The sequence below is a fragment of the Anguilla rostrata genome, chromosome 9 (genome assembly GCF_018555375.3).
Source record: "Anguilla rostrata isolate EN2019 chromosome 9, ASM1855537v3, whole genome shotgun sequence".
NCBI lineage: Eukaryota > Metazoa > Chordata > Actinopteri > Anguilliformes > Anguillidae > Anguilla > Anguilla rostrata.
In genome coordinates, this window is record NC_057941.1 from 39963749 (window position 1) to 39977110 (window position 13362).

At 40.0% G+C, this 13362-nt stretch overlaps 1 protein-coding gene across 2 annotated transcripts in view; it reads right to left on the reverse strand.

The window, feature by feature from the left end:
• trpc6a (transient receptor potential cation channel, subfamily C, member 6a) overlaps positions 1–13362 on the reverse strand; it is a 47562-nt gene that overhangs the window by 27910 nt on the left and 6290 nt on the right. For both annotated transcript variants that reach the window (XR_010332536.1, XM_064352107.1), the window contains exons 2-4: positions 5939–6707; positions 2035–2220; positions 876–1040 (exon numbers count right to left, since the gene is read on the reverse strand). Coding sequence is in view for 1 of the 2 variants with exons in the window: in XM_064352107.1 (XP_064208177.1) it covers positions 876–1040; positions 2035–2220; positions 5939–6707 (1120 nt within the window). In the remaining variant the exon portion in view is untranslated. The remainder of the gene's footprint in view (positions 1–875; positions 1041–2034; positions 2221–5938; positions 6708–13362) is intronic.

Sequence of the window (13362 nt, forward strand, 5' to 3'; positions counted from 1 at the left end):
AATAAAACTGAGGACTCAAGGATTCAGCTTGATTCCAAATGGAAAGTCGAAAAGTGTTATTCAATAAAAAAAGCGCTATTCAATAAAAAAACAGAGATTACTCCAGATTAGATCAGTTGTGTACAACTGTAAAACTACCTTTTCCTGCTTGTGAAAACTCCATGGGTTTGACTGGGCTGAAGCGCAACCAATTCTTGGAGTTTTTTTTAATGGAAAGCACTTTTCAATAAAAAGTTGCATGGCAGAGATTAAATTGATATCCACTGAAAATATCTTAAAATGAATTAAAATGGAGCACAAGCTGTTTAAAAAGATAACTATAACTGTCACGCCTAAATCAGCACCGTTACGGCCGATATGACTGACCAATATGATGACACAACATACGTGTGTATTCGCGTGCATTTGATGTGCCTCAGACGCTGTAAATTAAGTGAAAAAAATAGCTTAATCACAGTCATCTGAACCTCTTTTATTTAAATTTTTTATTAATCTTTTTCTTACCAGCCAGGCTCATAAGCAAAGCGACACACGGACTCAGAAGCTCTCTAGACTCATCTGCTTAATAATGAAGTAAACAAGTTGAAATATGTTGTTAAATAAAATTTGTCACATTTTTCCATGTCCATGCTCATCGCCTTCCCTGGAAGTGGACACATGATTCCGTTTGTATTTTTGCTATAATGTAAAACACTATAGCAATCAGCATCAGTCAGTATAGCCTGCGAAATAGAGGTTATTGCTACTAGCCCCAGAATTTTCATATCATTCCTGATTTGGTGCAGGAAGAAGCGTCTGTATGGGGACAGTCAACTGTAGCAGGTTTTGAGTCCCAGCAATGGAGGGGAGGAGTGGGGTAGGGAGTGGGACCTAACCTTGCTGCACGGGGCAATCCAGTACACCATGGCCAGGAAGGGTAGACCTATGGCCACGCCCAGGACCACCAGGAACTTCATGCCGGTGGTCTGTTGCCGAAGCCCAGGCAGGTTCTCATACCAGATGGACAGGAGCTGCTGCTGGCAATTAGGATGTGCCACAAACTGTGTGGGAGGAGCAAAGGGAAAGGCAAAAGGGTAGGGGAGGGATAGGAAAGGGAAGTGAGAAGTGGAGAGGCCAGGAAGAAGCATGGGTAGTGGGAGGAACCAGCGGAGGAGCAAGGTAAGGGGGAGGGGCCATGTGTAGCCAGGGGCGGGGCAATGGGAGGAGAGGATGATAACAGTATGAGAAGCAGACATGAGTCACGTAGTTTTTTAAAATGATTTATACCCTCTCAAGTTATGTTATATTTAGGATGTTCCAGTTTATAATAGTAACTTCCTGTGTGTTTTTGTAATTATACCCAAGTTTACATATAATGTAACAGTCAGATCTGGGTCCAAAATTTTATCTTAGATATTTCAACCCTTGACACTAGAAAAATTGCATCATATTACTGGCAATTTAAAAAAGAAACATCAATTTTTTTTTTCAATATTCAGAACAAAGTGTCTTTTATATGACAGTATGCTTTGGTTTGTCATTTGTTTTACTGGAAATTCACGGGGACCTGCAGGAGTGTTTCCATGGCTCACTGAGACAGCCTCTGAGGCTTTTAGTGAAACTAAACATTCAGCCATTTATTTGCAGCAATTCTGTAAACCCAAGGCAGTTGCTCTCAGACCCAGATTCCCCCTGTCCTCATGATTAACCATGCTGTATTGTTCTGTTGTCTGATACCTGAGGTTGTGCTTCATGTATGCATACTCAGAAAACAATGTCAGAAGTAGGTGTCAAACTTTAAGTACATGCACCATTTCATAAGTCTATACTGTTTGGCAGTGCCACTGGACTAGTTTTTGTGTAACTCAAAGTAAGTTTGTATTTTACTCATTAAATGACTGAATTGTTCATACATGAGCCTTTACTGAACCAGTTCTCTGTTGTATTAGTCACAGTGCATTGTGTTTTATCAACAAAACAATGATGCAGGTATAAAATAAGAATTCATTAACTTTGTTCCTCAGAGTCATTTTCATGACGTGCTCACATACTTACCTTTTTAAGTTCGTATTTTATGGCCAGTTTTAAACGGATAAGACTTCGCTGGCCAGGGGGTTCACAGCTTTGACTGGAGTCGACGTCACCATTCAAAATGGCCTCCACTTCTTCAGTGTTCCGACATAGGTCCAGAAGCCCCACCACAAAGTCTTTGCATTGCACAGACAGCTTCTTATAATCATTCTAGTGGGAGGAGGAGGGGGAATTCAGCCCATTAGAATTCATGCATTAGGCCTACTCAACTGCTTCTGAGTGACTGACCAGAGATACTGGGGAGCAGTTGGTTCCAGTATGAATTACAAAAAACTGTAGGATTGTGGATTGAGCCCTGTCTCTACACTGTACCTTCCCAGGGGAATGCAAGCCCGCAACAACCAGTGACTATGGTCAGTTATCATGCCCAGCGAAAGGTTACGTCTCCTCTAGACAGGGCAAATTCTAGCTATTCCCCTGAAACTAGAGGCTGTTTATAATGGATTTTGCATGTTTTTCCCACAGAGACTGCCCGCAGTTCTCTTAAACGTACCCGCTAATCTCCCATCAAAACATTCTCAGCACAAAAAAAGGGAGAAGCATCATCTTACCAAGCAACTATGCTCGGCGTAACTAATGTACCAAACAAATTCATCATGAATCATTATTTATTGTGAAGCACATCCACCCAGAGCATAAACATCCACAAATCACCTTGAGGAATACAGGTACAAACACTTTTTTAAATTGCATAACAATAGATGTGTAGTTGTATCTGAACCTGAACCCCCTGTTAATTAACATGAATTAGCTACATCTAATCAAAACAAAAATAACAACAACAAAATGATACAAGGAATACAGAGTATGTCCTAATTGTGACTGCAGTGATAAGTTCTAGGTTCTATTTATTTTACTGTAGTAAATGCAGTAAAATACACTGAACCCACTGTGATCCATTCCAGTTGAAAGAAAAGAGCTACCGTCTCATTCTGTGCAAGCTACCTCTTTTGTTGGCATCCATCCATGCAGATAGGCCTTTCATTTGCAATCATAGGCAAATGTAGCACCCCTCTATACAGTTTGTCATTAAAGTGACAAGGAAAAATTTAGTGATCCAATCAAATTGACTCATTTGGGAGAGTCCATTGAAATCATTGTAATTCCAGACTGGGCAACTGGCCTTGAAACATATTTTGAGGTGCACATCATTCTGATGTAATAAATGTTTTCTGTGGTCTAACATGTAAGTGAATGGACATTTGTGTATAAGGCTGATTAAGTCAGCTAACTGAACATGAGTTTATCAAGGGCACCTGACCCGAAATTGTGTACATTTGCATTATCTTCTAAAACCCTGTGGAGTCACTGCAGGTGTTTATCAACTGTGTGCAATAGTACCTTTCCGGCACAATGCACATTGACAGAGCACATATATTTTGTGAAATTTGCCACAAATCTGTACAGGCACAATAACAAAAGTAGACTGACATTAACACACACAAAAAAAAACGAATTGCATCTGAAATAAACAGATGTGAACAGATCATCTAATGTCATCCGAGACTTCAAAGATGGATTTTGAGTGCAAACATACCACTTCATCTTAAATTGCATGTATTTGTAAATAAGCACGTAAGAAATGGCGGAGATATCCACTGAAAAACAACTTTAGTCGAAGTAGGTGCTGCAGGCTATTGACACACATAGATAAACGATGGTCACATAGGAAACACAACAGATGGCACAAGCAATTGTGTTTTTCACATTTTACTCGTTTTGCAAGGAAAATTAACTACATCCGATTAAAATTAATTCTTGCCGACATTACGTGTCTTCATGCCATACAGCTGAGTTGCAGATAGCAGATAACAATGCCTACTGTAGTTTGAGATTAATTTATTGGGCTTTATGACAAGTGTAGCTCATTTAACTTGTAATTCTTACATTGTGACACGCGTGAGATAATAGATAGCACTTTCTTGGAAACACCACTATTAGAAAGTAAGTATTGTTGAATTTCCCAGGAATTGCACAATTACACTCAAACAAAATCAGCCAAAACTTCTGATACAACAAGATAGTCACTAGAAGTTATAGTCAATAGAACAGCTGTTTCTGAGTTTTTCAGTTTAAGAGTCTTAGAATTTATCTGTTTTTACCAGTGGTAATTATCTAATCATGAGCTATTCTTACTATGTATTTATCTTGTAAATACCTAGTACTTATGGGACTGTAAAAGGAAGCCTTACCAGATTTCCAAGCACTGCCCAAGCAGAAATTTGTGCTACACAGTGCTTCTAAGGAGTACAGCAGATCAAGGTTTAGGCTTGACCATAAAACTAAATACTGCTGCTAGATTCTGGGATTTGACGAGCAGTCTACTGTACTTTCAAGCTATTCCTCTGAAAATTATCGGCACAGGAGCAAGGCACTGCACTGACATTTCGGGAGTTCTGGGACAGAAAACAAATCATTCCAAATATTGCATAGGTGGAAAAACGAGACTGGTTAATTCCAACTAACCAGACTGATGTAGAAAGACGCATGCATCTGTTGCTATGAACAAGTTAATATTAAGCACCACCAATGAATAACAAGGGAGACTGTTAAACACCTGACCATGATCAAATTTAATGATGATTAAAACTTGTATTTTTGTTTCATTTGAGTTTGTCTGTTTTAGCCTATGTTTTTGTTTAAGCTGACACACTACAAACTCTTTAATTGCTAAGATTATTCTAATTTAACAAATTTTCTGAAAGATACCAAATGTATTGTATTGCCCAACAATATAAAAATATATGCAGTTTCTGTAAAGCAGTACACAGCAGTATGGGAACATTGCTGTCAATCACCGTCTGGGTTACGGGCTAGCTATTGGCAATTGATGTAGATTACTAGGGAGGGGCAGTGTGATAACTGACATAATTGCAGGTGAGAAAACAGCCTTAGATATACTAGTCTCTAGTTGTAATACACATGATTTCAATAACCAAAAATGCTCCAAGCTTGCTGTAATTTCAAGGACACTCAATATTTTTAATCAATTTGATGCAGGTAATGCGCATGACTGTGAAGGGTCGGCTTTTTAAAATGTAAAATTGGAATGTTCTGTTCCTTTTTATTTTGCATTTGTAGGACATTATGACTGCACATCCCACAGCCAGGAAAAACAGCTATTGTAAATCTTCAGCAGACACTTGTGTTGTTTCATTCATGCGCTGCAGTGTACAGACCTGTAGGTTGGAGCAGGAGTTAAATGTTGGAGCATGTTCCAGAGATCACACAATGCTAGCAAGCGCCGTCTCTGCACTAGTTCCCTGTCAGCTTACTTGATGTCAAACAAAACCCTCCTAAAACAAATTCCCTGGCTCATCTTCTGGAAAGTCATTTAAGCACACATTTTCCTCATCACACTATTATTCTCCATCAAGTAAACATTACAAACTGACACTCGAATTACCTTCAAAGTCTTCCACTTCCGATTTCCTAACATCTCTGATCCATCGCAATACAAAGTGCAGTATGCGATTTCATATTCCACGCCTCTAGCACTTACGACTGGTCTGCACTAGAGAATTTACACATTTTACTTTGACTCTATTGATGAATAGTATTTTCTTGAAATAACGACCATTTTGGGAGATGCAAGTGATCCTTTTACTTTTATATTGGATATAAGAAAAACAAAAAGTGACAAACTGGCAAGACTCAAGAGTTCAAACCTCCAGCATTTTGCTTGCCAAAAATATTCTACTTTGTCCTAAGGGAATATTTCCCAGACAATAAGAGAATAAAGTCTGAGGAGGGTTTTTATTATTTCAAAGAGGTGTGATTGCCAGATGTGAACAGCTTGGCTAAACATAACAGCATCAGGAGGAAGAGTGTCAGAGAACAGTATGTTGGTTTAGGGCAACATGCCTACCTTGAACTCCTTCTCAATGTTAGCCAGAACTGCCAGCTCATTGCTCAGCTCCAGAGCTGTCATGACTGGGTCCTCGCTCGACAAGGAGAGGTAAGCCGGGCTGGCCAGCCCCTTGTAGGCATTGATGCGCGAGCGGGAGTGGCTGAAGGAGTCATGCTTCTGGTGGTAGCCACAAGTATCGCACTTGCAAAAGTAGTCATGCGGCCTCTCGATCCGAGCGCCCTTGCTCAGCAATATGTGCACGATCTCGTACTCGTGGCAGTGGGAGGCCAAGGTGATGGGCGTGATGTCGTGCGAGAAGCGGGTTCCGTCCTCGTCGTAGGCGTAGAAGTCATCATGCATCATCTCAACTTCGCTGGGACTGACTGTCAGCCTCTGAGCGTCAGCGAAGGCCCGATGACCCAAAATAGCTTCCACTATGCGGATGTACCCTTTGCTGATGGCCAGCAGGAGCGCATCCCCTATCCGTGACAGGTTGTCCTTCTTCAACAGGAGCTCGGTCACCTCCAGGTGCTCATTGGCCACAGCCAACTGCAGTGCATTCTGGCCCATGTAGTCCACGCAGTTGACATTGAGCTCGGGCAGCTCCTCCAGCATCCTGCGCACCACGGGAATGTTGCCGTACTCGGCCGCATCCAGGAAGCGCTCCTCTGTCACAGACAGGCTCTCAGAGCGCACATTGAACATGTAGGCCGGCCCCCTCGCAGCCTGACGCCTGGACTTCCCCAGGGACTGCCGCAAAAGCACCTGTCTGTCACCGTTGCTACAACTATCAGGAAAGGGGAAAAAAGAAAACCCACAATGCATTTTACAAAAATATGATTTTGAACGCACTTTACCACAGACTTTTTAGACTCACCAGATACTCTGGTCTGTGTTCTTAACATTTAAGTCTGCCAACTGAAACATTTCAATTTGACACCTTTTGAAACATTTTTACTGTTACTTGCTTAACTGTAACAATGGATTACAGTAGGATTATTTTATCATCAATTAAGTTACATTTGCACAAGTGTGGAGCACTCTTGAAATACCGGAATGAACTGTGATGTGAGACAGAACCACTCCTGCTGCTGACAGCAGACTCACTTACTTACTATGGAACCACCAAAACAGACAACATTGACCACTGTTCACAAAAAAAAGCACTAACAATTTTGCTAACCTTGCCAAACATGCCACATGAACATGAACCCACAAGGGATACAATTACACAAATAAACACATAAAACGAAACTTTTTTGTATGCAACCAGTAAAGCAACACAAGAGAACAAGCTCAAAATGACTTTACATTATCTTAAAAGTAATTATATTGGAAACAGGCAAATCACAAATTTCTTGGTTTGTTTATCCTAAATTGTGTTTTCCCAACAAGATTTGATAAACATCATACTGAAGCTATGATTAGGCACATTAAAAATTCATTGTATTATTGGGTGCCTGCATATATGTCAAATAGAGGAAGTTTAAACTGACTGCATTACCATCACTTTGAAATGATCCGTATGTGTCAATGTAACATTGCATTGACATAAATAAATACATATTTCACTGAACATTGTTCAATATATGAATATTGGGGTACTGCTCTCCCCCAATGTAATTGTTGGAGGCCCATCCAATCATTTGCCCCCCCCCCATCTCCCACCCACCATGACTAACACAGATTCTTTAGACATATCAGACACTCAGCTGTGTGTTTTTAATATTGCTAAGATTTCCCTGCTGAATGTTAAAGCCAAAACATGTCAACTTGATAAATTCATTTGATCACTTGATGTATTCATTAAAGGACTGACTATGTGTAACACTGTCGCAATAGATGTTCTGTACTGATGGTAGCTGCACCCAAGTTGAATGAGCTTCTGAGCCCCTGATATATGGTGAAATGCCCAGGTTGCATTGTTGAATGAAAACCTAAGAAACCATATTTTCATGAATATTGTATCATAGCAATCTGCCTGAGTGGTCCGCTCCGCTAAAGGTGAATTAATCTTTAGTGTACTAGCGATCACAGCCACCACTCCTCCCAGAGACCTGGGTTCGAACCACGGCAGACCCCTGCCATTATGTTGGTGTCAGAGTGAAGTCGAGGGTGGAGCCCCACAGGTGCGCCAGCCAGTGAGCAACATGCCAGTGTGAGGGCAAGATTACAGACCAAATAGCATCCTATAAACTATAAAGTTTTAATTCAAAACATATGACAGAAACATAAATACAGTGCTTTGTTGAGTGCTCTCTATTGCCCTTTCTTAATCCTCTTCTTTCTTAATCAGCTCTTCAGGTAAATTTGCCACTAAAGTATGGAGTGACATACATAACAACAGCATGCTATGACCCCCCATTAATTAATACAGCATATCATTAATATGTTCTTAAATGGATTAAGTGTGGTAAACTGGTGCACAATGCTGCCACATTTGGTTGGTTTTGGTTGTTCATTCAAAGACAGCACAGAGAATCCCTGGCTGCCTGCTCAGTGGTGTGGGTATCAGAGCTGTCTTGGTTGGTGACTTGTGCATGTGCCAATGACAGCCGTGTCAGGGCAGAGGTAAAGATCCCTGTTGCAAGGTGCTCATTGAAGTTCATGTCTTTTTTGGCTTTGCCCACTATTATCTCTATTATCTCAATCTCAAAATGTTTTTGGATTGAAATTCCTGCAGTTCTTGGCTTTTGCCTGCTATTATCACGCTTAAAACATGTCTTGGGTTGAATAAATATTAAGTTTTGTGCTGACAGCTCTCTGTAGCTGTAATTATATTTTACTGTTTCAAGCCAGCCTGACTCAACTGTAGCCCGCCTCCACACATCACTGCTGGTTAATTACCACATTTGCTTTGACCTCCTCATAGTTCTGTCAGTATGAGTCAAGTTTCTGTCCTTTCGCAGTGAACCCAATGAGCATGATGTTGGCAAACTTGAGAATGAGATTTTTTTCCATTTTCAACACAACAGATAACATTTGGCAGCTTCTATTTTCCCTTCTATGGGTTGTCCTTCAGTCCTTCTCAAGGGACACAAAACAACAATTCAAAAATGAAGCAAACATAATGCTGGCCATCAAAGATATTAGCAAAATGCCCTGATTACTTTCCATTTGGTTTTAGAAATGCCTAAAATTTCAGTGAAATTAATGAGTTACACATATTAGTTCAGTTACACAGCAAGGGAAATTCATCACAGAGATTTTAATAATCTGGTGCCCAAAATGGTGCAGAATATGTCCAATTCCCACCAAAATTTGGGATATTCCATCCACTATTTGTAGCCCTGTTCATGCACAATCTCCACTGACAAATCAGTGAAGACATCACTGGTTCTCCTCTGAAACATGTGGTGTCACCAGTCTGCTTCTTTTCACACCACAGCCCACAGCCAAGCTCACACAGAGCTGAGTCGGAGGAAGACACTTCATATGTGGCTTGAACATGCAGTCCATGGGTGCCCAGTCGACCAGAGGGGGTCGCCAGAAAGTGATGAAATGTGTACCCTATCACAAAGATTTTTAAACCGAAACTAGAATAAAACTTGGCATTCAATAATCAAATTACAAAACATAAATAATACTCTGTACTCTGTATGTGGGTATAACTTATGTTTATTTTATTTTTTTTGTTTAGTTTTTTTTTTGTTTTTTTTTTGTTGGAGAATTTCAATCCCCAGCAAAATATACTTTTTCAAAGAGAGAATATTATTTCTTTAAAACTTTTTAAATCCTATATTATTGGATGAGAGAGCAATATTAATGGCTGTTTCTCCCTTGCTGATTCCATCCAAGAGACAATAATCCTGCCTGTCGAACCCATTGGGTTCAAAATGTTTTTAAACAAGAATGCTCTCCTGGGGAGTTTGGAAATTGTACTGTAGGTCAAGGTAATTCATTCAAGGTAATGCAATTTAATCTATTTGTTCTGGTAATGTGTAACAAAATTTCTATTCAGTTTACAAAAAAAAGTTAATAAATGTAAATACAAGTCACAATACTAGGAAATACTGTATTACCTATGACTTTGGGTAATACACACTTGTCTGTTTAAATAACAGCACAGATCTTTAATCATCCATATGTGGACTGAATTATATATCATATGCCTATATGCCGTAACATGTTATATCCAAACAATGGTTCCAGTTTTTGTTTTACTGGTTACTTGACACTTAGTTGGCTATAAGGCAGAAAAGCAATATCATGAAGGACATTAATGCTTCTAGTTTTCATCTTACCCACTAATCAGGGACTGAGTTGGACCAAATACATGGAATATGTTGGCAATGCCTGCCCTAGTCAATCAGCTAACTATACGGTAGAAAGGAAAACTAGACCTGAGGGCCAGAGGTGAGTATCAAGACAGTAAGAAATGGCTTTTAAAATGCTAATTCAATAAAGTTTTTTGCAGTTAGGGTAAGCCCATTTAATGTATAGAGGCCAGCTGTGATCAACTTCTGCTGACAGAGAGGAGAGTGAAGATATTAACTCCCTTTGGATGTTCAAACCCCTCAGGCAAGCTTCAATAGAATACAGGAATGATTTTTCCCGGGGTAATCCCATGAGTTCTAGGAAACCAGCCCTCTGTCATTTTCAGCTCTGAGGAATTAAGTGAACTGGTGTTCCACAGGAACATGGGAGGAGGTGTCAGTATGGGGTGTTACACTGGAAAAATAACTCCTTTGATGAAAATGATGAAGGCCAAAAATAGCATTGTGCTCTGTGTTATGGTGCTTTAGACATAAAAGGGCATGTGTAGGGATCCACAGTGTGTTTTTTGGCTACCATACCATACTGTTCATAGCCCTGGGCTAAAGGCGCCGTTACCTCCCGACTAAGCCGTTTCAAGCCTGCATCCAAGCACCAACCGTACTTCTAGTCGTGAGTTGTTGTCTCCCTGCTCCAGAGCACGGTTATACCATTGACTTCTTGGTGAGAGATGACAAGAGAATATTTAGATCTGCTGATTAGCCCCAGGGTTAAGGAAGCTAAAGTGAAAGGTTTCGATAGCAAATTTAGAACAACAGTTCCTGGGATAAAGGAAAAATTAAAATACTCAGCATTATATATCACTGTGAAATGTGTGAACTATATTTGAAAACCATGGCACTTTGTTGGGCTACAACAAGTTCCACTGGGCTAAATCGATATTACTGCCTCTATGCACCGCACTCTCATTGAAATTCCTCCTTCTCTGCGCTCCATCACAAAGAAGAATTTTAACAATGTTTTTACGTCAGCAGACACTGACTTAGAAGACTTATAACTTACGACTTATCCCTACTTCTTTCCAAGCCAGTATCTCCTTTATAAAATGAATGCACTCTCCTGGCTCTCTTTAGCTCCATGATACCTCTCTTGCCTCCAATCGTATATTCTACTTATATTACATCCCTTGTATGTCTGGCTGAATCCAACCACTTCTGTATCCTGGTATGAACAGGAAGTTGATTGGCTGGACTAACTGCATCAAAAGGGTTATTGGCATTAAGATAGGAGCCCCCTCATTCCCTGTTCTGCCAAGGTGGTTGGAACTAAAATTAATAAAACATTATTCACAAAACAATTGAGCAGAAAACCCCCTGAAAAAGTCTTTTATTCTACAATAACCCAAGATACATCCACCTGCAAAGCATATAAACAACTAATATTAATAACAATAATTCATATGAATAAAGCAAGAGATGCCAATTACACTGACAAAAAGAAAGCAGCTTGATGAATAATTCTAGAATGTACAACTTGTTCGTTCAGATATAAACACCAAGAGAGCTTTTTGCCAGCCACTGAATGCAAAACATGAATGAAGTCTCGCTAAGAGCTCTCGGAAGGAGATACGGTGTTGGAAATTCTGCTGTGTTAGATGTGTTATGACAGTGAGGCATTGCAATAACTTACAGTAACTAATGGTAAGCTCAGTGTGAACTAAACAACTACTGTAATTCCACAGTCTGTTCTTAGATTTTAACATTGGCTTGTTAATGATGTAAAAAGGACATTTTTGTGCTGAAAAGAGAATTCTATTGGGGCATAATCAAATTTATGTGATGGAGATTTGGAGAATTTGAGTATGAGTACGTCTTACGTACCAGCCAGACAGGGTCAAATACATAGGTCTCTAGTTAAATACTTAAACTCTCTGGATGCATATAAAATTTGAAAACACTCCTGCAGATCCCTGAGAATTTTTAGGGAGGAATGAATTTAAAGTATTGCAAAAATATTGACTCAAGACTGGTATGAGCAGTAAGGGGGAGGCCAGAGAGCTGTATAATCATAAGAAACAGTTGGGCTGTGGGTGAATGTCTGTCTCTATGTGCACTCCACCCACCCCCATCAGGGCTGTGGATTTCAACTGTCTGTACATAAAGCCAATGGATTGCAAAAATGTGGCAGAGTGTGATAATCCATTTCAGTTTGCTCAAAAAAGTCAGAACAATGCAATGTTGCAAGGCATGCAGGGAAGAGCTTTAAACAAGCAGGTACAGTAAGCATTAAATCACATGGTCAGAACCTGAGTGGGCTAGAGATATGGAGAGTGTCTAGGCTCACAGTGAAAACACTGCATGAGAGCCTTTGTAGCTTCATGGAGGTGTTCGAGAAGAGCCAATAAAATGCAGATTTGTGTTTCTCAGCCAGACGGGACTGGATTGTTGAAAATTTCTCTCTTGCCAGGACTGGTACTAGCACAGTGATTAGGTATTTTGAAACTGCTATGATGCTAACACATAGAAATTCTATAATTTCTATAATTCCTGTAGACAATCAGTCCTCTGTTTGTCTACAGGAATTAAACAGAGTCCCATGACACCACAAGGCAATAAATCTTCATCAGTGCTAATATCTTCATATGGTTTCCAAAGAGCCCGTTGGAATTTATAGAGACAACATTCTGCCTAACACACACCTAGAGTTGAACAGAAAAATTCACTAAAAACTCACAAAACCTAGAATGGTAGATGCTAGCATAAATTATTAGTGACAATTTGAAATGAATGAACTATTATCTGGTGCAGTTGTCTTTTTTAAGTTTAAGCTAGTCATTGTTGGACAGCAAGTACAAGACAGCTCCACCAATCTTCGGATTCACTTGAGATTAAGCCCCACACCCCTTGACACAATTTTTTTTAAAGAAACAATCAAAGCAACATTAGTAACACCGAAAATTCCATAAACTCATCAGACACTCGGTTCCTGCATTCCTTTAGAGCTCTCTGTTTCTTAACTACAACAGGTGATAATAGGTTGGTAATAGGATTTCCAGTGCTGTATTACAGTTCAGAACAGTCAGTGCCACAGTATTGTATGTGGGGCCGCTAATTCACCAGTTGGCCTGTAACAGGCCCTAGGGAACTTCAAAAGGCTCGACCAGCACGCCCTTGTAATGATGTTTAACTATACATAGGAACTTTGGGGCCTCTGGCTCCCTGACCACA